Source organism: Grammomys surdaster, unplaced genomic scaffold, assembly GCF_004785775.1.
Source record: "Grammomys surdaster isolate TR1022 unplaced genomic scaffold, NIH_TR_1.0 164, whole genome shotgun sequence".
Taxonomy (NCBI): Eukaryota; Metazoa; Chordata; class Mammalia; order Rodentia; family Muridae; genus Grammomys; species Grammomys surdaster.
In genome coordinates, this window is record NW_021604612.1 from 3,550,791 (window position 1) to 3,573,144 (window position 22,354).

At 51.9% G+C, this 22,354-nt stretch overlaps 1 protein-coding gene across 1 annotated transcript in view; it reads left to right on the forward strand.

The window, feature by feature from the left end:
• Gcn1 (GCN1 activator of EIF2AK4) overlaps nucleotides 1-22,354 on the forward strand; it is a 60,093-nt gene that overhangs the window by 26,398 nt on the left and 11,341 nt on the right. Inside the window, exons 23-44 of the mRNA XM_028765374.1 lie at nucleotides 534-647; nucleotides 738-936; nucleotides 2,051-2,206; nucleotides 2,543-2,724; nucleotides 3,555-3,635; nucleotides 3,866-4,009; nucleotides 5,387-5,514; nucleotides 5,593-5,782; nucleotides 5,932-6,002; nucleotides 7,479-7,644; nucleotides 7,862-8,056; nucleotides 10,281-10,527; nucleotides 11,085-11,206; nucleotides 11,923-12,037; nucleotides 12,989-13,168; nucleotides 16,839-17,059; nucleotides 19,830-19,898; nucleotides 20,063-20,201; nucleotides 20,288-20,484; nucleotides 20,652-20,794; nucleotides 21,683-21,800; nucleotides 21,905-22,120. Coding sequence (XP_028621207.1) covers nucleotides 534-647; nucleotides 738-936; nucleotides 2,051-2,206; nucleotides 2,543-2,724; nucleotides 3,555-3,635; nucleotides 3,866-4,009; nucleotides 5,387-5,514; nucleotides 5,593-5,782; nucleotides 5,932-6,002; nucleotides 7,479-7,644; nucleotides 7,862-8,056; nucleotides 10,281-10,527; nucleotides 11,085-11,206; nucleotides 11,923-12,037; nucleotides 12,989-13,168; nucleotides 16,839-17,059; nucleotides 19,830-19,898; nucleotides 20,063-20,201; nucleotides 20,288-20,484; nucleotides 20,652-20,794; nucleotides 21,683-21,800; nucleotides 21,905-22,120 — 3,393 coding nt within the window. The remainder of the gene's footprint in view (nucleotides 1-533; nucleotides 648-737; nucleotides 937-2,050; nucleotides 2,207-2,542; nucleotides 2,725-3,554; nucleotides 3,636-3,865; nucleotides 4,010-5,386; nucleotides 5,515-5,592; nucleotides 5,783-5,931; nucleotides 6,003-7,478; nucleotides 7,645-7,861; nucleotides 8,057-10,280; nucleotides 10,528-11,084; nucleotides 11,207-11,922; nucleotides 12,038-12,988; nucleotides 13,169-16,838; nucleotides 17,060-19,829; nucleotides 19,899-20,062; nucleotides 20,202-20,287; nucleotides 20,485-20,651; nucleotides 20,795-21,682; nucleotides 21,801-21,904; nucleotides 22,121-22,354) is intronic.

Below are 22,354 nucleotides of genomic sequence, written 5' to 3' on the forward strand. Positions count from 1 at the left end.
AACTGTTTGTTTATTGTCTAACTTTAATTGCTAGATTGTGAACTTTGTGTGGGTGAGGTTTCATGTATAGGTATGTGTGTGTGTGTGTGTGTGTGTGTGTGTGTGTGTGACATACACACACACACACACATACCTCCCTGTGTCTGTAGCATCTCATACAGTTCCTGGCATGATGTAGGCACTCGATAAATACTTATTGGAAGACTCAGTGCGTTCTCTGCACCCAGGCTGTTCTGAAAGAGCCTTAAGTGTGTCTGAGAGCAGGCTAAAGTCCTTCCTCTGAAGCCATGTAGCCGCAGGAGATCAATGAAGGAGCGGTTGTTTCTCTGACACTTCTCCCCTCTTCTTTCTAGCAGGGAATCGTTTTAAAATTTGCTTCTTTACTGCTCTCCGTTTTGAAGGCATCCAGTGACTGTGCCCTTTATAGGGGTGGGGGAGGGTATGTCGTGGGCCTGGGGGCCCTGGTCCTAGACTTGAGGCTGGCCTAGAATTCTTGGAAGCCAGCGAGTTTCTGATGCTGGCCCTTTCTTCAGGAAATAAAGAAGAAGAAAGGCATAAGAGAGGAGGTACAGCTGACCAGCAAGCAGAAGGAGATGCTGCAGGCCCAGATGGACAAGGAGGCGCAAATCCGGAGGCGGCTGCAGGAGGTAAGAGGCCGTCACCCACCGTGTGCCCCACCCTGCTCTTTGCTGTCTCCGTGGATCCCGCTGACTGTGTTCTGCTGGCTCTGCTTGCAGCTGGATGGGGAACTGGAGGCGGCTCTCGGACTACTGGATGCCATCGTGACCAGGAACCCCTGTGGCCTGACTCAGTACATCCCTGCTTTGGTTGACGCCTTCCTGCCCTTGCTGAAGTCTCCCCTGGCTGCTCCCAGGGTCAAAGGCCCCTTCCTGTCCTTAGCTGCCTGTGTCATGCCCCCTAGACTCAAGACCTTGGGTTAGTCCTTATTTGCTGGCTGTGGGGTTATCTGGGTGTTTGTGCAGTGGGCTGAGGTACCTGTGGGTGTTCTGAGGAGACACGATGGTCTAAGCTGCTGAATGTTGTTCCCACGTGGAAGCATCCTGTAGTGCTCACACAGGGTGTGCTTAAGATGATCAAGTGGTGGCTCTGACCTCCACTCTGTCCTGTCTGCCTTCTCTGAGGAGCAGGGTTTCCGCTAGTTAATTAGCACCTCATCTTTCTGAAGTGGCTTTGTTTGTGTGCTCGGGACCAAGTCCAGGGTCTCATGTGAGCACACCCAGACCTCTGTAGCAGGTGTTTTCCATGAAGTCGGGTTCAGTGGCAGTGAGTGGGGCCGGTGTGCAATGCTGGCCTTTGTGCCCGGAGCTCGGAAGCAGCATGTGCCAGAGGTTTGCTCTCTGTTGGCTCTGGAGAAACATTAGCCAAGCAGGAGAGGTGGGAATCATGGTGGCTTTACTCTTCTCTTGATGGGGCTGCAGTCTCCACTGAGAGGAAATGGGAGCGGTTGTGTAGCCTGCAGAGGCGTTCATTCTGCCTGATGAAGGAACTCTGTGGCTGGAGCCTCACTGTGGGATGAAGAAGTCTTGGGTGGTCCTGCCTCTCAGCACACTGAGCTCTTTAGTATCAGAAGTATTAGCCAGGAAGTGGTGGCAGCGGCATACGCCTTTAATGCCGACACTTGGGAGATAGAGGCAGGTGGATCTCTGAGTTCGAGGCTAGCCTAGTCTACAGAGTGAATTCCAGCACAGAGAAACCTTGTCTCAAAAAACAAGCAAACAAAAAAATATCAGCTCTTCCAGGCAGACTGTAATCCAACCTGTAATCCAGAAATCTGGGAGGTGGAAGGAGGAGGATCCTGAGTTTTAGGCTAGCCTGGGCTATGTTGTGATATCATGTCCCTAAACAAACATCATCCCCTCAAAAAACGAAAAGGGCAGCTACTGCCTCCTCCCTCTTCTTTTGATGCTATGGTAAAGTCTGAGAAGGTAAGACATTTCGGGTCAGCAGTGGCAGAGACAAGTCCGCCTCTGTCTAGAACATCATCTGTCTTTGTGGGTCATCTGCTGCCTGTCTTCTCTTCCCTCGTAAGGCACCTTGGTGAGTCACGTGACCCTGCGCCTGCTGAAGCCAGAGTGTGCTCTGGATAAGTCCTGGTGCCAAGAGGAGCTGTCTGTGGCTGTCAGGAGGGCGGTGTTGCTGTTGCATACACACACCATCCCAAGCAGGGTGGGCAAGGGGGAGCCAGGTAAGAGACGAGGAGCCACCCCATCCCGGGTGGGTCCCAGAGGCAGGACCAGCACGTCCCTGAGCTTCCTGTGCCTTTGGTCTTGGGAGAGCCCTCCTGCCCCCCGCCCCCCACCCCCCCCCCACTCCACCCCCTGTTTTCCTCATTTGCTTCTGTTCAGTGTCACATTCTGGAACTGGGCCAGACTGGGGGAGAAGCAGGGCTGGTTTAGCACCAGGCTACCCACCACTGTCCCCAGCATTGTACTTCGTGCTGGGAAGGTGGCTAGCCTCTTCTGCACCAGCCTTGGCCTGCTCAGTTGCCCTAGCTTGTCTGCTGTGCTGCTTTGTCTCCCAGATGCTGCGCCACTGTCTGCACCGGCCTTCTCCTTGGTCTTCCCCATGTTAAAGATGGTACTCACTGAGATGCCCTGCCACAGCGAGGAGGAGGAGGAGCAGATGGCCCAGACCCTTCAGATCCTCACTGTCCATGCGCAGCTGAGGGCCTCCCCTGACACGCCGCCCGAGCGGGTGGATGAGGTTGGCAGGGAGCTCTGGTATCTGTGGTTTAAGGGCGTGGGGAGGCAAGGACTCCCATAGTTCTTTGGGTTCTGGTGTTTGATCATAGCAGCAGTCCACAGAAGACACCAGGCTCTGGTGTAAAAAGGGGTCGTGCTGCTGTGTTCACAGACGATGTTCATAGGTCTCTGTCTGCGTGGGTGCTTGACTTTACCATTGCTGGAGATCCTGTGCCTGCATACACAGTGCTTTATTCAACTTGTTACCTATTCATGACTATTTCCGTATCATGTCCTTTCCCTGACCTGAACAGCACTGTGTACACGTGTTTGCATGTTTCTTGCATATCTAGTATATGTTGGTTTGCAGTTGCTAGGATACGTGGCATCTATTGAGCCAGCCTCTTACTAAGTTCCTTCAAAACCTGGGCTTTGTATGAGTTTTAGTGAAAGTCTCATTGTGTGGCCTGGCTGGCCTCAAGCTCACAGAGAACGTCCCACCGCTGCCTTCAAGCACTGTTGAAGACGTGCACCGCACACGGCATCCACTTGAGTCGTGTGGTTTATTTGGCATTTCTTTTCTTTCCTTGTCTGAGTGAGTTTCTCTCTTGGGCTCTTTGGTCTATCGGTAGTTTACTCTGAGAATCAGGCAGCTGCACAGCCTGTGATAGGCTGGGTTAGCACCTGTGGGCTTGGCTGTAAATAAACCCAAGGAAGTTTCTACAATGACTTAAGTCAGTTTTGGGACCCAGAAGGTTCTCCCATAGGCGAGGGAGGGCCGGCAGGCTGTCTGCCAGGCATAGGTACCAACCTTCCCTTCGTTGTCTTAGCTTCTTTCTCGTTCTCTCCCAGAATGGCCCAGAGTTGCTGCCCCGAGTGGCCATGCTGCGTCTGCTGACATGGGTGATCGGGACAGGTTCCCCTCGCCTTCAGGTGATCTGCTTTCCAGTTGGCCTGTGCTGTGGCTTTTTGTCCCTCTGCCCTCAGGATGAGTAGTCAAGACCTAGTCACTCTTGGATGTCTTGTTAGAAGGGCTGCCAGCGCCTGTCTTGACTGGGGTCTTAGCCCCGAGGTGCCGTGGGGTGGGATTTATAAGTGCGCCCATGCAGCTCCCTCCATAACTGAGCTGCTGGACTGACCCAGCGTGTCACTGTTGTCCCCAGGTTCTCGCCTCAGACTGTCTGACCGCCCTGTGTGCCAGCAGCAGCGGGGAGGCCGGCTGTGCCTTCGCGGAGCAGGAGGAGGTGGACGTGCTGCTCGCTGCCCTGCAGTCCCCGTGTGCCAGCGTGCGCGAGACTGCACTCCGGGTGTGTGCATGCTTCCTAGTCACTTTGGGCAAGTGTAACATAAGGAGCATGTGGCAAAGTCCTTCACCCTGTGACAGGGCCAAGAGGCAAAGAGAGGAGGCCATGGGGCGGGTTAGGGGCCTGAGCTCGTCAGGATGTAGCACTGCCAGGTTTTCTTCACTGGGAAAGACTTCATCTGACTGTCGTCTTAGTTGTAGCTCTCGGTGCAACTACAGATAGCCTTTCTTCCTTCCTTCCTTCCTTCCTTCCTTTCTTTCTTTCTTTCTTTCTTTCTTTCTTTCTTTCTTTCTTTCTTTCTTTCTGTGTATTGATAAAATATTCTGACAAAAGCAATTTAAGGGATTAAATTTTACCTCATAGTTCCAGGTTATAGTTCATTGTGGCAGGGAAGGCATCAGGAGCTTGAAGCAACGGGTCACATTACATATGTCGCCAGAAAAAGAGAGCAGTGGATACATGCATGCCTGTGCCCAGCTTGCTTCCTCCTGTTCTCCAGAGTCCAGGTTCCCCTGCCTAGGGAATGGTGCCACCCGCAGTGAGAGGGTCTTCCCACAGCAACTAATATAATCAAATGATCCCTCACAGCCTTGCCCAGAGGCCCATATTCCAGGTGATTCTAGATTCTGTCAAGTTGACCTAACTGTCAGGATTAGTGCATTTATTCAGCTCTCTACCTCTGCTTAGCGTTTCTGGATGGCTTTTAGACTGGGTTTCTTCCTCCTACTGGCACTTGGTAAAATATGGGACTTAATTCAACAAGCACCATTTGAGCTCATCTGTCATGTTTAGAGTTAAATTAGTGAATTTTACACTAAAAAGTTCTTAAGCTGGGTATGGTGGCTCACACCTTTAATCCCAGCACTTGGGATGTAAGGCAGGCAGATTTCTGTAAGTTCAAGGCCAGCCTTGACAGCCAAAACAGTCATGGCTCTATAGTGAGACCCTGTCTAAAAAGAAAAAAACAGAACAAAATTTCTATCGCTATTCACCCTCCTTTCTATATACAGAAAGAGCTGGTTTGGGGTATATGGCACATGCTCTGAACCACTGAGCTGGATTCCTAGGTCCCCCAAAAAACTATTTGAGGAGGCTGAGCAGCTAACCAGTTGAGCTGATTGCCAGCACTGTTTAGAGCAGCTCTGTCTGGTTTCTGCAGCAAGTAGGATGCTTCCCGCCTGTGCTGTCTAGTGCAGTAGCCGTGAGCCCAGTGTTTTCCGTCCGACTGGTGCAGTGCCTGACTCTCCGTCACAGCTGCTGCTTTCCCTTTAAGTAGCCACATGTAGCTAATGGTGGTTCTTGGGATGGAGGAAATGAGGAGACAGGGCACGTGCTCCTGAGGCGTCCTCACACCTCACAGTTGGATCCCTGTTCTCGCAGGGCCTGATGGAACTCCACCTGGTGTTGCCAGCCCCCGACACCGATGAGAAGAACGGCTTGAACCTGCTGCGGAGGCTCTGGGTGGTGAAGTTCGACAAGGAGGACGAGATACGGAAGCTGGCCGAGAGGTGACGGTCGTTCCGGTGGGGGTGCAGGTACATGCTGCAAGCCCGTGCCTGCCCAGTCCTGACTTTGGTTTGCTGCAGGCTTTGGTCGACCATGGGCCTTGACCTGCAGTCAGATCTCTGCTCTCTGCTGATTGATGACGTGATTTACCACGAAGCAGCCGTGAGGCAGGCCGGCGCCGAGGCCCTGTCCCAGGCAGTGGCGCGATACCAGCGGCAAGCAGCCGAGGTCATGGGCAGGCTCATGGAGATCTACCAGGAGAAGCTCTATGTGAGTGCCCGGGCAGGGGGAGCGGGCGGGTAGTCTAGTGGGTGGTCTTCTGTTCTGCTAGTCTCATGGTTCAGGGGCCAGCCAGTGATCTGTCTGCCCCTTGGGCAAAGGAGCGCCCTGCTGGGCATTGAGCCTCTTGTCTGTTGCAGCGGCCACCCCCGGTGCTGGATGCTTTGGGACGAGTAATTTCAGAATCCCCTCCGGACCAGTGGGAAGCCAGGTAAAGCCCTGCTGGTCTCACCACCAGGTTTTCGGAGATGCACCAGGGGGCTGGGGCAGGGGCCGCAAGGAGGTGGCATGTCCTGTAGTTAAAAGCAGGAGGAGAGGCAGGTCACCATGGTCAGAGAGACCTGTGATCAGTGCTGGCTCCACATGCCAGTCTGTGCCCTTGGACATTTGTCCTCTGTTTCTCCAGGCTTGTTTCCTGATCTGTGTGAGGGACACAAATCTAGAACCTACCAGGAAAGTCACTAGCCCCAGCCCACTAGCAGTGTGAGATGCACCCAGCAGATGGTAGTAGTGGTGGTAGCTGGAGGGCTAGGTAGGTGAGTAGGAGCAAGTATGGCCTTGAAGAAGACACTTGTCACCTAGAATGGGCTTTCACAAAATAGTAGAACTAGCTTCCTGAGTGGCAGACCCACTGTCTTAGGGTTACTACGGTGTAATGAGATACTCTGGCCAAAGCAGCTTGGGGAGGAGAGGGTTAATTCAGCTTACACTTCCACCCCATGGCCCAGCCCTGAAGGAGGTCAGGACAGGAACTTACACAGGGCAGGAACCTGGAGGCAGGAGCTGATGCAGAGGCCATGGAGGGGTGCTGCTTACTGGCTTGTTCCCCATGGCTTGCTCAGCCTGCTTTCTTACAGAACCCAGGACCACCAGCCCAGGGATGGCCCCACCCACAATGGGCAGGGCCCACCCCCGTTGATCAGTGCCCTGCAGTTTTGCTTACAACCCAAATGTACAGAGACATTTTCTCAGTTGAGGTTCCCTCCTCTCTGATGACACCAGCCATGTCCAGTTGACATAAGCTAGCCAGCACACCCGCATTCTCCACACATGGCTTTGTGTGCTAGTACATGTGCTGTATGGAAATACACATGTACTAAATTTATTTGCCATTCCAGACCATCAGATGGGAATAGGATGTAGATTTTTTTTTTCTCTCTCTCTAAGGGATTTCTTGTCTCTGTAGCTGAGAATAAGTCCACTTTGCTTTGTTCCCAGCCAACGGCTATCGCATCTGTTTTTTCTTTTTTAAAGATTTATTTATTTTTTTATGTATATGAGTACACTGTAGCTGTCTTCAGACACACCAGAAGAAGGCATCAGATCCCATTACAGATGGTTGTGAGCCACCATGTGGTTGCTGGGAATTGAACTCGGGACCTCTGGAAGAGCAGTCAGTGCTCTTAACCGCTGAGCCATCTCTCCAGCCCAGCATCTGTTTTCTTTAACATCTGTCTTCTAGCCTGTCTGAGACACAGAGGGCGCTCATTGTCTTTCACCGTTAGGGAAACGGAGGCACAGGGTCTGTATTTCACAGGTGGCTTGTTCAGAACATTGGGGCAGTTGCTTCTTGGTAGTTTGCACGCTGCTCCCTGCCCCACAGCTGTGCTCGCAGTTGTCCTCCATCCTCTCGAGGTGCCCTTGTCTGTGACCCCAGCCAACCCACAGGCTCCCGCTTCCTTCCTAGGTGCGGCCTGGCCTTGGCCCTGAACAAGCTCGCCCAGTACTTGGATAGCTCCCAGGTGAAGCCGCTCTTCCAGTTTTTTGTCCCGGATGCCCTCAATGACCGAAACCCAGATGTGCGGAAGTGCATGTTAGACGCCGCGCTCGCCACGCTCAATGCTCACGGGAAGGTGAGCAGTGCGCAGCAGCTGGGGAGGTGATGCTGAGCACATGACACAGAGAAGCTGTCTGACAGGGCACCAGCCCCTGCTGGAGCATCTGATTTGTTGCAGAAAGACCCTGAGAGGATGTGATTCTCAGGGCTCTGCTGCAGACCTGCTGTGAAGCCTGTTGTTTTGATGCAGCCTGTCCAGGCTGATGTGTGGTTCCGGGGTCTCCCTTTTTCAGGAGAATGTCAACTCACTGCTGCCAGTGTTTGAGGAGTTCTTGAAGGATGCACCCAACGATGCCAGCTACGACGCCGTGCGGCAGAGTGTGGTGGTCCTCATGGGGTCTCTGGCCAAACACCTGGACAAGAGTGACCCCAAAGTAAAACCCATTGTTGCCAAGCTGATCGCTGCCCTCTCTACACCTTCTCAGCAGGTACCTTTCGTCTGGGGTCCAGGAGTCCCCGGGGGGTGGGAGTCCACTGTGGCTAGGCTGTAGCATGCTAACAGCTGAGTGGGCTGACAGAAAGCAGCCATCTCCTCTCCAGGGAGAACCCAGGTACTTCCGACTCATTAGCTAGAGGAGGTTTTTTGGAATGTATATGTGCGTGTATATGAGGAGGTATGTGTGTATGACCAGACAGGGCTACATAGTGAGACCGCAACTCAAAACAAGCCAGCCACGCCACAGATGCTCCGTCTGGGTTGTGCTCCTGGCCTCTCCGTGTGCTGGCTACAGATTTCCGGCACTTTTAAGATCTCTGAACCGTGCTATAAAGGATTTCTCTTTTCCTCTTATCTGAAAACTGCATTTATATGTAATTCCTTGATTGACATATTGGATCTTTCACAACCTGAGTGCCCTCATGAAAGTCACTGTTGGAAACAATTTCAGAATTGATCAGAGTCTGACCCACCAAAGGGCCCTGCTTAGGCAGCTGGCAGCATGGTGCGCCGTGGCTGGAAGGTAGGATTCAGCACATCTCTGTCTCCTGACATGGATCTGGTTTTCTTAAGCTCAGCACAGTCCCCTGGTGACACTGGTAGGGAGGGAACTAGACATGGTTGTTTAATGCAGGCACAGAACCATAGCATGCAGGCACAGAACCATAGCATGCAGGCACAGAGCCATAGCATGCTGGCACAGAGCCATAGCTTGCTTCCAGGTGGACCCCGGTTCCCTACTGCCTGGGCCTCAGCTCTTTGTTCAGACCAGGGTTTCTTAAACTTCTCCAGTTTACAAGCCCTTTTGTCACACACATTTTTACTCAAAGTTGGGTATTGATGTATATAAAATAGGTGTGTAAATCAAATGTCAGCAGTCATAAACCATAGCATTTAAAAATAAACCTTTGGTATCTGTATAATGTTTATTACCATTTATTAGAGATGAGGACAGGTTTGCACGCCAGCGAGATAGGTGTGCTTACTCACTTTTAAATAAACAAATTTTGCCTAAATAGTTGATTGAGTTGATTAATGACTTTATAGTCCGTGCTGAGAATGCTACTTTGCTTAAACACATGCCACACCGTGGCGGGCACACATCTATTTTGAACACATGCCACACCGTGGCGGGCACACATCTATTTTAAACTGACATTTTTCTTACTACTTTATGTGGGAGGAGGTGCGTGCCTCGGTGTGTGGAGGTCGGGGGACACTTGCAGGAGTGTGGCTCCCAGGATGGAACGCGGGTCATCGTGCTTGATGGCAAGGCTTGTCTGCCTGGCTAAGCCATTGCCTCCACCCTGCCCTCCTAGAGAGATACTTAATTGTAAATCAGAAGTTCGGTTTTAGCCCCAAGCCAAAATTCATAGAATAATTTTTTTTTTTTTTTTAATGAAGCTCAGGTCATCGGCTCAATTAATTTGAGGGCTGATGAGGGTCTCACTGTGTAGCCCTGGCTAGCCTGATGTAGACCAGGCTGGCCTTGAACTCGGAGATTCACTTGCTTTTGCCTCCCAAGTGCTGGGATTAAAGGTGTGCGCCACCACTTCTGACTAACTCCAACAGTTTTTAAAAATAATTGTTTTAACCCAATGGATCCACACCTGTAGTGATCTGACACACCGAGGAACTCATTGAAAACATTAGAAAAACATAGAAAACATAGAGAAAAACATTAGAAGTCTCTTGTTTTCTGTATCTATGCCACGATGGTTCTCTAAGCGCAGAAAACCTCGTATGCACAGTGAGACACTGCCGCTCCGATACAGTGGTCTCAGAGCGGGCCGAGGAGCTGAGCAGCGGTCACTGCTGTTGGTGTGACCACACACTCGGGATAAAGTGCACTTGTGCGGTCAGACCAAGGCTGCAGTGGAGTCACAGGAGGCGACACCCCTGAGCTTTGTCAGGAACACCTCAGAGTCTTACGTGTTTGATTTTTTTTGAATTAATTTTTGGCTGTTGTACATCCAGAAACCATCACTGTTTGCGAGTGTCTCACAGCCCCTACATTGACTTGGGATGTAGCCCCATGCAGGGCTGTGGACCTCAGTCTAAGGAGCTGTGGTGTTGGCCAGAAGCAGCACCATGGGGTCCGCTGCTCCTGTTGATGGTTGCATGCTATGGCGTGTGTGTGCCGACTGCCGAGCACGGTGCTCCTCTGGTCATGTGACCCGGGGCAGCTGTCACTGATGAGAGGGCTGCTCCCACAGGTCCAGGAGTCTGTCGCCAGCTGCTTGCCTCCTCTCGTGCCTGCCGTCAAGGAGGACGCTGGCGGCATGATTCAGCGGCTCATGCAGCAGCTGTTGGAGTCGGACAAGTATGCAGAACGCAAAGGGGCGGCGTACGGGCTGGCGGGCCTGGTGAAAGGCCTGGGCATCCTTTCCCTGAAGCAGCAGGAAATGATGGCCGCGCTGACCGATGCTATCCAGGATAAGAAGAATTTCAGAAGGCGAGAGGGTGAGTTCTCTGGGCCCAGTGCTGACAGCACAGGAAGTGCACCCACGTGCACACGCGCACACATGCATGTGTGCACGCAGAGAAAGGAAGGGCGTGTGAGACCTCAGCCCTGTCCATGGTAGGTCTGACCTGCACCTTGCCCTTATTCCTTCTTGCACTGCTTGGGCTGAGCCCCAGGCTCCACCCGTGCTAGGCAGACTGCTCTGCTGCTGAGCTGCGTGTCAGCCTTTCTGAGTTCCATATTTCAAGCTAAGAAGTCCTTAAGTTACCAAGCACAGCCTACAACTTGGTGATCCTCCTGCCTCAGGTTCCTGAGTGCGGGGCTTATAAGCTTGTCCCCGCTGCTTTCTAACGTCTGGTAGAGCACCTTAGCTGAGAGAAGCTTGGCTTTTCTAGTTGGTGGGACGAGAAAGTGATGGAGCCCCCTGCCTTCTCCTCTGTCACGCTCTGCCACGCGCTGCAGTTTAGTCTCCGACCACCAACCACCATAGCCTGAGGAGGCACCAGGAGGGTGCTGGCCCTGGTGGTCTCAGCACTGTCTGCCCTCCTCTCCCCAGGAGCTCTGTTTGCCTTCGAGATGCTCTGCACCACGCTGGGGAAGCTGTTTGAGCCCTATGTGGTCCATGTGCTGCCCCACCTGCTGCTGTGCTTCGGGGATGGCAATCAGTACGTGCGTGAGGTAAGTCTGGAGGCGGAAATGAGCTGCCCCTAGGCAGGCTTGGTCGGGGTGTCTAGGCTGGGTTCCAGCTCCTACTGCCAGAGGCCCTTCAGCTCCTACCTGGGTTACTGCTGTGAATTTCTCTCTGGTTCCCTGAGGCATTGAAGACTTTATTTGTGTGTACGTGTGTACTATGCGTGAGCACATAGGCAGATACCCGGAGCTAGAAGACGGTGTCAGATGCCCTCTGTCACCTTTCACCTGCTCCTCTTGACTTACAGCCTTTCCTGAACTGGGGGCTCATATATTCTCAGCTGGGCTGGAAGCTGGCAAACACCAGCAAAGGAATCACCCTTTGTATGGACACATGCATGAAGTCCTGGGCTCATTACATGGTACTAGTGTCTAAGCACCTGTCCTCATGATTGCTAAACGAGTTGCTTCTCTGTGTAGCTCTGGCTGTCCTGTAGACCAGGCTAGCCTTGAACTCAGAGATCTGCCTGCCTCTGCCTCAGAAGACCTGGGATTAGAAGCCCAGACAAGTACTCTTAACTACTGAGCCATCGCTAGTTTCTAGGACTGAAGCGTTTTAAGATACGCTTTTGTCTGTCTCTCTGAACTTGGCACAGGGTCTAACGAAACTACCGTCTTGGTTACTGTAGGGACACGAGGGTTGGTGTCAGGCCTCGGTGCTTGTCAGACAAGGAGGCCCCTGACTGTCTTCTCTCCTCCCCGAGGCTGCAGATGACTGTGCCAAAGCTGTGATGAGCAACCTGAGTGCTCACGGCGTGAAGCTGGTGCTCCCGTCCTTGTTGGCCGCCCTGGAGGAGGAGTCCTGGAGGACCAAAGCTGGTGAGGCCACGCCCCTCCATCTCTGTCTCAACGTCCTGTTCTGAAAATGACCCTCAGTTATGTGTGCAGGCAGTCACGCTCCTGTTTATGGACATGGCGGCCATAGAGTAAGGGCTCTGGCTCCTGGGGCAGGCTCCACACAGCAGCCACAGCTCTGGGGAAGTCCTGAGCCTGAAAGCTATGTTCTGGAACCTTCTAAACAGATCAAAGCAGAGTCTGGTAGGGAGGGTCAGGCCCGAGTCCTTCCTACATAGCCTCCCTTCTGTTCCTTCAGGCTTTGCCTTACAGTCTGAAACAGCACAGTGAATCTCCTCATTTGTGGAGGTGGAACCTGAGGCCAGAGAAACCCAGTGACTTACCCTTGGAACACCTGCAGGTCCAAATTAGGTCTTCCTGTGCCCCGGTTAGGTCTCTTCTACTGTGATAGGCACCATGGCCCAAAGAAACTTGGGATCACAGTCCATTACTGAGGGAAGTTAGGGCAGGAGCTTGGAGGAAGCAGCTGATACAGAGGCCGTGGAGGATGCTGCTCATGGCTTGTTCCTCCTGGCTTGCTTGACCTGTTTGCTTAAATATTCCAGGACCACCAGCCCAGGGGTGGCACCACCACAATGGGTTGGGCCCTCCGCCATCAATTACTAATTAAGAAAATATGCTAAGACTCACCTGTGGGCAAATTTATAAGGCGTTCTCTCAGTTGAGATTCCCCCTTACCAAATGATTCTCAACTTGTGCCAAGTTGACAGTAAACCAGCCAGGACACCCGTCCTGGTGTTGTCTCTGTGCACCATGCTACCTGTTCCTCGCCTGAATCTCACAGAGTAATAGGCCTCTTTCCCAGGAGTGAGGAGTCTGCAGGGAAGCAAGCCGGTGCCTTCCCCCATGCCCAGCATTTGTCTTGCTGGCCAGTGCCGAGTGGCTCAGTGCTACACACGTGTCCTCTGTCTGCAGGCTCAGTAGAGCTGCTCGGGGCGATGGCATACTGTGCGCCTAAGCAGCTGTCGTCCTGCCTACCCAACATCGTGCCCAAGCTCACAGAGGTGCTGACGGACTCCCACGTCAAAGTGCAGAAGGCCGGACAGCAAGCACTCAGGCAGATCGGCTCGGTCATCAGAAATCCGGAGATTCTCGGTATGCTTTTCCCGTGAGGGCACTTACCCTGGCTGTACCCGTCTTCCCTTCTCCTGGTTGCTCTGGGGAATGTCGGCTGACTATTGCCCTCTGAGGACAAATGCGTCCATATTGAAGTAACCTTTACTACTGGGAAGCCCCTTTCTTAGTTAGACTAAATGCCTGGTCTGGAGCTTGTCATCGGCTTCGTGGTTAGGGACACCGAGTCATTGGCTCAGGAGTAGCTGGGCTCTGAGAGCCCTGCACATTTGACTGAGCTGTGTGGTCTGCAGACTCCCCGCAGCTCGGAGCCCGTCAGCACCGCCTAAAACCCGGGCTTCCGTGCAGCTTTCCCTTCTGTTGAAGGCCATCAGGCAAAAGGATTAACCAGTTTTTTTTTTTTTATTAAAGATTGTAATTACGTTTATTGTTTTAGTGTTGTATGTGTGTATGTAGTATGTATGTAATTACGTTTATTGTTTTAGTGTTGTACGTGTGTATGTATGTGTGTACAGTGGAAGTTAAGGACAGTGGGACTTCCTTCCACCATGTGCATCCTGGGCGTCAAACTCAGCTCAGGCCTGGTGGCAAGTGCTTTCATCACAGAGCCAAGCCGTCCACCGGCCCAGATGTACTCTTCACTGTGATGGCTGGTCTCTGGCAGGGCTGGCCTGTGTGTGTACCTACTGTCCTAGGATGCTTGTGACTTTCTGATCCTCCTGCTTCTAGCTCCCAAGGCCCAAAATTATAGGTGTTACTTCACCATACCTGGTTTAGGCAGTGTGGAACAGAGCCCAGGGTTTACATGCTAGGCATGGACTCTACCAGCTGAGGTACAGCCCAGCCATGGTGTGTTTCTTTTCTGAGGGCTGATAGAGGCTGAGTGCTGGCAACAGAACCTAGACAGCCACCTGAAATGGGTGATATTTAGAAAACGGTACCCGGTCCAGCTTGTTCCCAGGCAGCCACCATGTTCCCACTGCTCCAGCTCTGACCGAGGCTCCAGCTAGCTAGAAGTGCAGGACCTGGCACCCACGAGATGCCAGCGTGGGGGATGGCTCTACCAATCCACCACACTGTCCCCACAAAGCTTGGCTGAGCCCCTGGTTATATCTTCCATACTGGCGGTACCCGGTAGAATGAAGACTCTTAATGCTTAAGGATTATCCAGAGGATTTATATGTTTGGAAATGCTCAGTTAACAAGATGCTCACACAACTAGAATTATTACCCAATTATCTAGCCTAGATATTATAACTACTGTAGACTGGTAGAGACACACGTACATCCGCAGCCATCTTCTCTCCTCTTCCTCCTTCTCCCAGCTCCACCTCCTCTTCTACTGCCCAATCACCAGCTCCACCGCGAATACAATGCAGCAGAAGTGTCCTGCTACAGCCGCCTTGTCTGGCTCCCTAGCTCCTAGCTTCATGTCACGTGTGTTCTATCACACACACACACACACACACACACACACACACACACACACACACATACAGAGAGAGAGAAAGAGCTTCCTGGCCTTTAAAATTTACTTAAAAATTTCCAGACCTTTTGAGGCAACATTGTTAGGTAAAATCTGGACATGTTTACACATACATTGTTTTAGGTTTTGCTTTGTTTATTTTGAGACTGGCTCGTTCTAGCTTAGGCTGGCCTGGAGCTCCCTATGTATGTCAGGTTGGCTTTAAACTCTTGAAACTCTTCCTTCCTTAACCTGCCATGTGCTGGGATTATAGTTGTGAGGATGTGGGTGTGAGCCACCGCAGCTGGGCACACGTGCTGTGTGGTGTGTGTGTGTGTGTGTGTAATAGTCACAACCAGACTGATTAACACACCTCTCACTCTTCGTAGTTTCTTTTAATGATGATTGCATTTGGAATCTACCCACTCAGCAATTTCAAATCTTTAACAGAGTATTAGCTAAGTATGCTGAACTTACACCCTCAGAAGATAATCAGCCAAAGTGGAATGTTTACCTTTGACCAGCATCCTTCCCCCACAGCCGCTGGCCCTGTCTTCTGTCTGTCCCACTCTGAAGAGCCCAGTAGTCCTGGAACTTCTAAGGCACAGAATCATTATATGGTATTTGAGATACGGTTTGCACTGTGTAAAGTTTGCTTGTAAACAGTACAGTTCAGGGTATTGAATGTGCGCAGGGCATTGTGTAGCCATCACTCCTGTCTGTCACCCTGTAAAGACACTCTGGCCACCAGCAGCCACTCTGAACTTCCCCAGACCTCTGACCTGACGCTTGGGTAGCGCTGGCCTAGATTTTCTCTCTTCTGCACGTTTCCCATGAGTCATGCCTGTGGCCTTTAATGTCTGCTTTCTTTTACACGGCGTGTGTGCAGGACTCACCTATGTCATAGCAAACACAGGTGTCTTGTGCCTTCTATGGCCGAGCCTCATTATGTGTGAGAATTTGGGGTGATTCAGCCCTTGACCGTTATCAGTAACGCTGCTGTGAGCCTCTGTGTAAATGCTGTGCAGACACGTGCCTCATAAGTTTCCTGGATGTAGGACTCAGTCAGTGACACTTTGTAACTTTAAAACAACTGTGTTTATTTAGTAGGCATTGTGTGCGCGCACATGTGTGTTGCACAGGGTACAGGTGCCACAGCCCACGTGGGGGCAGAGAACGGCTGGCAGGTGCAAGTTCCCTTCCTCTACCTCTTGGGTTCTGGGGCTTGGACTCAGGCAGTTGTGCTTGGCTCCGCCTGCTGAGCTTTGAGAACGGCCAGGCTAGTTTCTGTCGTGCTGCTGGCTGCACCGTTGACCTTGGAGCGGAGTGTGTGAGGGCTCAGGTGCCGGCTCGTTGTCTTGTTTAAAGTGGACTTTAGCTGAGATGGAACGACTTTACTTTCCCAACTCCAGCCTCCCACAGCTACCCTCACTCAGCCCCCCCATGATATCCCTCGCTTTATTGTTGTTTAGTCTCTCTCTCTCTCTCTCTCTCTCTCTCTCTCTGTACACAAATATATAAATGCAACCTGTTATCTTTTTTATTATTGTCATTCTTGGGGGTTTGAATGGCATCTCTTTGTGGCGTGTGTTTATTTTTATTGATTTCTGAGAGAAGTTCTTGCTCTGTAGACTAAAACTCACTCTGTAGAACATCCTGTCTGTCTGTGTGGTTTTGGCTCAGTGACTTGAGCCTGTTCTCATGTCATTGTCTGCTGTCTCCGTATCTTCTGCAGAATCATCTATTCTTACCGCTCGTTTGCTTTACAAGTGGGTTATTAGCCTCTTATTGTTGACACTGCGTGTGTAGTGGCTGAACCGTCTGAGCCCGTGAGTCGGCCTGGAGTCCTCCTGCTGGGCTGTCTGGAGAAGTCGGTTTTTCTGCTTTCCCTGCTCTAAGCACTGAGTGCTTTATCACTGGCTCTTGGGTCTTCTGTGTCTTAAAACTTTTTTGTTTTTGTTTTCCATAAAGTCTCCATTTGGTTACTGATTGCAGAAAACGACCCTAATACCCAGAAAGCTTGGTACTGCTGCAGCTCGTCCTGCTGAGACGAGCCCATTGGCCATGCAGAGGGTGCTAGCTGTCACCTCTGCTGCTTGAGGCAGGGGGATTGGTCTCCCAGGCAGGCGGGCTTCCCAGCCGAGGCGCCCAGTCTTCTTGCTCTCCCAAAGCCCTGCCACTTCCTAGACTTGTATAAACCAGCGTCTCTCTTCCTGTGACATGCAGCCATTGCCCCGGTCCTGCTGGATGCCCTGACGGACCCATCAAGGAAGACCCAGAAGTGCCTACAGACCCTGCTGGACACCAAGTTTGTTCACTTCATTGACGCCCCGTCCCTGGCGCTCATCATGCCTATCGTCCAGAGAGCCTTCCAGGACCGCTCCACGGACACACGCAAGATGGCAGCGCAGATCATTGGCAACATGTACTCGCTGACAGACCAGAAGGTAGTAGCCCACCTGCCCTGCAGCAGACAGGGCTGGATAAGGGCATTGTCTCTGCATGAGTTTTCAGGGAATCCTGGGACATTTAGGGTGGGAGGTGAAAATCTGGGCATCTCCCAGAGGGCAGTGGTTCAAGGACCACTAATTGAGTCCTTGGTGGAGGTCTGTCTCCACGGGCCTGTCCTCCTGCGACCTTTCAGGAGTGTTCACCCAGCAGCTGCAGTTTTCTCTCACTGGCATGTCTCTGGCTGGGCATGTGTGCTTCTGTCAGGCTCTTAGGTTTTCCAGGAGTGTGTGTTGGTGATCTCACTCTCCACCACAACTCTGTCGTGATAACCAAAAGAAGATAAGTGGAGTTACTTCTATTTCAGACAATTTAAGAAGTTAAAAAACTATTTAATCTTGGCCTGGTGAGTTGGCTCAGTGGTTATGAACACTGACTTCTCCTCCAGAGGTCCTGAGTTCAATTCCCAGCAAACACATGGTGGCTCACAACCATCCATAGTGTGATCTGATGCCCTCTTCTGGCATGCAGGTGTACATGTAGACAAAGTACTCCTATAGTTATAAATATACATAAATGAATACATTTTTTTAAAAAAAAGATCTGGGTATAAAGTGAATTTTAAAAAGAAAATGAAAAGGAGAAAGCAAAAGGAAAAAAGTTTAAAAACAAAAAGAAAAAAAGCCCTTCAGACTGTGTATGTGATATGTGCCTGTAATATCTGCACTCAGGAAGCTGAGGCAGGAGGATTACAAAATCTCAGGTGCTAGTGAAAGGGCTAAGCGCAGTGGTTTTTACCTGTAGGTCAAGACCCCTGGGAGGTGCGGGGGCCAAACGGCCATTTCACAGGGGTCGCATGTCAGATAAACTGCATGTCAGATGTTTATGTTGTGGTTTGTAATAGTTATAGTTGTAAAATTACAGTTATGAAGTAGCAGTGAAATTAATGTTACAGTCGGGGGTCACCGCAGCATGAGGAACTTTATTAAAGGGTCACAGCATTAAGAAGGCTGAGAACCACTGTTAGCACTTGAGAGCCCTGACCCAGGTTCGATTCCCAGCACCGACAGGGTAGTTGACAAACATCTAACGTCAACTCCAGGGGGCTTGGTGCTCTCTTCCATTGAACACAGATGTATGTGGCAGGAAAACATAAATACACATAAAATACTGTTGTTACTTTTCAAGACAGGGTCTCTCTATATTGCCTGGCTGTCCTGGAACTCACTCTGTAGACCAGGCTGGCCTCGAACTCAGAGGTCTGCCTGCCTCTGCCTCCCGAGTGCTGGGACTAAAGCCAGGCACTGTGGCCCGGCTTCCACAATGCCCAGGTCTCCTCCTCATCAGAACAGTTAGGATTGATGTCTCAGATCTCAGGCCAGGCGAGGTGGCATATGCCTTTCCAGTCAGCACTCGGGAGGCGGAAGCGTGGGAGGACCACAAGTTCAAGGCTAGCATGGGCTACACAACGAGTTCTAGGCCGGCCAGGGCTACACAGCAGGACCCTGTCTCGAGAGAGGACGGGTACGTTATGAACGTTATTTCTTACGTTACAGTCGTCCCCCGGTGATTCTTTAGTGGTACGTAGCGTCTGGACAGGCTGGGGTGCTGTAGCTTACATAGTGGTATATAGTGCCCATGGTGCGGCTACGTTTGCTTGTTTGCTTGTTTGTTTTTCTATTTTAAGAGCTATTGTAAGCTGGACATGGAGACACATGTCTTTAATCTCAGCACTCTGAGTTGAAGGCCAGCCTGGTCTACAGAGTGATTTCTAGGCCAGCCAGAGCTACATAGTGAGACCCTATCTTTAAAAATAAAGCTATTGTAGTAATTTTCTCTCTCTCTCTCCCTTCCTTTCTCCCTCCGTCTGTACCTCAGTGCTCTGACTCTGTGTGTGTGTCTATGTGAGGGTGTTAGATCCCCTGGAACTGGAGTTACAGACAGTTATGACCTGCCATATGGGTGCTGGGAATTGAACCCAGGTCCTTTGGAAGAGCAGTCAGTGCTCTAAACCACTGAGCCGTCTCTCCAGCCTGCCCCCTGGCCCCCCAACCCTTGTTTTAACAGAGTCTTACTAAGTAGTCCTGGCTCTTCTGGAACTTACCTTGAACTCACAGTGATTGCCTGCCTCTGCCTCCAGAGTGCTGGGATTACAGGTGTGCACCACCATGCCTTACAGTTTGAGTTTTATGTTTTGAATTACATTAATACAGTGTGTGGGCACACACCTATGTGCACATGGGGGCCGGAGGACAATTTGAAATAGGTTCTCTTCCACCATGTGTGTCCTGGGGACCAAACTCAGGTCGTCAGGCTTGGCAGCAGGTGTCCTTACTCACTGAGCCGCCTTGCCACTCCCATGAAGCACTTCTGTTTTGAAGATTACTCCCTAAATCTGAATGTTGCGTCAGGAGCCGTAAACATTTTAAGGTAAAGAAAGAAAAGATGGCAGTGAAATTTTGACAGCAAAGTCCAGAAGTAACTTCCTAAGGATTTGGGGCCTGGGCAGGCAGTGGTCCCAAGAAAGAGGTGGAGGGCTCTGCTGGACTGGGCCCGTGACACCGGCCACGCAGGCTTGTGTGTTTCCCTGAGCAGTCTTGCCAAGCCTCAAGGAAACACTCAGAAGAGGCGTCCAACCCAGTTACCAGCTGCTCTGTGAGCCGTGACGCTCTTCCTGTCTCTCTTTGTTGTTGGGGTCCACAGCAGAGCAGGACCTGAAGGAGACAGCCATCGGGTCTCTGCCTGAGTCAGCATCTTGTGTTGTTACAGGACTTGGCTCCTTACCTGCCCAGCGTGACACCTGGCCTGAAAGCTTCACTCTTGGACCCTGTCCCTGAGGTGAGTATGGGCAGAGCCCAGTGTCTGGAAACTTCTGGAAAGTACCCCCAAATCACGTGTCTGCCTCCCCGGCGAAGGGAAGAAGGTCAGGGGTCCTTCCTGCTGCCTCGTGGTGCTCACTGTGCTGCGTCTCTTCACTGTGTCTGTTCTTGTTTCCATGACAGGTGCGCACCGTGTCCGCAAAGGCTCTTGGGGCCATGGTGAAGGGCATGGGGGAGTCGTGCTTCGAGGACTTGCTGCCGTGGCTCATGGAGACGCTGACGTATGAGCAGAGCTCTGTGGATCGCTCAGGCGCTGCCCAAGGTGAGACCAGACCAAGCCCAGAGGCCGCACAGGGAGCCCCGGAGGGGCTTTCGGGTCCAGTGGTTGACTCCATCCTTGTGCTGCAGGGCTGGCTGAGGTAATGGCTGGCTTAGGAGTAGAGAAGTTGGAAAAGTTGATGCCAGAAATTGTGGCTACAGCCAGCAAAGTGGACATCGCACCCCACGTCCGGGACGGCTACATCATGATGTTCAACTACCTGCCCATCACCTTTGGGGACAAGTTTACCCCTTATGTGGGGCCCATCATCCCCTGTATCCTCAAAGTAGGTGCCAGTGACGGTGCTGAGGAGGGGGCAGGAGGGCAGGGCACTCGCTGCCGTCCTCCCAAGCTTGCTCGGGGCCAGCTGGCAGGGATCCTCACCCTGCCCTTCAGTAAGCCCGAGAGGCAGCCTGGGCTGACCGCCCGCCCGCCCGCCCTCTGCACGTCTAGGCTCTGGCTGATGAGAATGAGTTCGTTCGTGACACCGCCCTCCGTGCCGGGCAGCGGGTCATCTCAATGTATGCGGAGACAGCCATTGCCCTGCTGCTGCCCCAGCTGGAGCAAGGCCTCTTTGACGACCTCTGGAGAATACGGTGAGAACTTCGTGTTGCAGAGGACTCTCAGCTCTGTCTACACCGTCGCCTGTGCGTGTGTGTGTGTGTGAAGTGTGTGCCATCATGCCTGGATCACATGTGCTCTTTTATATTATAAAAAGATTTACCTACTTTATGTCCACAAAGGTTTTACCAGCATGTGTCTCTACACCATGTGTGTGTCTGGTGCCAAAGACATCAGAAGAGGACATTGGATTTTAAAAATAAGTTTATTCTTCTGTTTTGTTTTAGGGTGCATGCCTGTGTGAGTGAGTGCGTGTGAGTGTTGGACAAGTGCTGGGCTGCTGAACGGCACCCGGCCCTTTTCCTCGTGACTGAAGTAACACGATCACTAGTAAAAAAATGCAGGAGGCAGCCGGGCGGTGGTGGTGCACGCCTTTAATCCCAGCACTTGGGAGGCAGAGGCAGGCGGATTTCTGAGTTCCAGGACAGCCAGGGCTACACAGAGAAACCCTGTCTCGAAAAAACAAAACAAAACAAAAAGCAGGAGGCATTGGGCATAGTTGTGTAGGCCTTTAATCTCAGCACTCAGGAAGTAGAGGTGGGTAGGTCTCTGTGACTTTGAGGCCAGCCTTGTCTTCACAGGACAGCCAGGGCTACACAGAGAAATCCTGTCTCAAAAAAGAAAGATAGGAAGGAAGGAAGGAAGGAAGGAAGGAAGGAAGGAAGGAAGGAAGGAGAAAAAAAACAGAAAATGAAGAAGAAAACAAAGACGCTGTACCAGCATAGACTCTAACCACATGAGGCTTGTCTTAAGATGGCCGTTGTGGGTGCTGGGGTCCATTCCTTGCAGTCTCCCTTCTGTGTCGTACTGCACCGCACCCTACGCTGTCCCTTGAGGCTGTGTGGCTCTGCTCTTGGCCTCAGGTTCAGCTCTGTTCAACTCCTTGGGGACCTCCTGTTCCACATCTCTGGGGTCACTGGGAAGATGACCACCGAAACCGCGTCTGAGGATGATAACTTCGGAACTGCTCAGTCTAACAAGGTGAGGGCCTGCCGTTGGCTACCTGCCCGTGGCTATGGGGTTGCAAGCCCTGAGGATTTTCTGGGGGCCTCACCCTGTGTTCTCTGTCTCCCTGTGGCTCACAGGCGATCATCACGGCCCTGGGTGTTGATCGGCGGAACCGGGTCCTGGCAGGGCTCTACATGGGCCGCTCCGACACCCAGCTGGTGGTGCGGCAGGCGTCGCTGCATGTGTGGAAGATTGTCGTGTCCAACACGCCCCGCACCCTGCGAGAGATCCTGCCCACTCTCTTTGGCCTGCTGCTGGGTTTCCTGGCTAGCACATGCGCAGATAAGAGAACAGTGAGTTTGCTGGGCCTGGCAGGATCCCAGCCCTACGGTTGTCCTCAGAGCTTGGGAGCTGGGTCTGCAGAGCCGGAGGGAAACACGGCCGTGTCCCCTATGTAACGGGCATGTTTAACTAGTTACTCTGTCATTCAGCCAATAATCACTGTGTCGCCACCACTCCGGGGCCTACTCTCGTGGACACAATGGCAAAGGAAAGGACCCTCCCTCCTTGCTTTTAATGAGATGTAT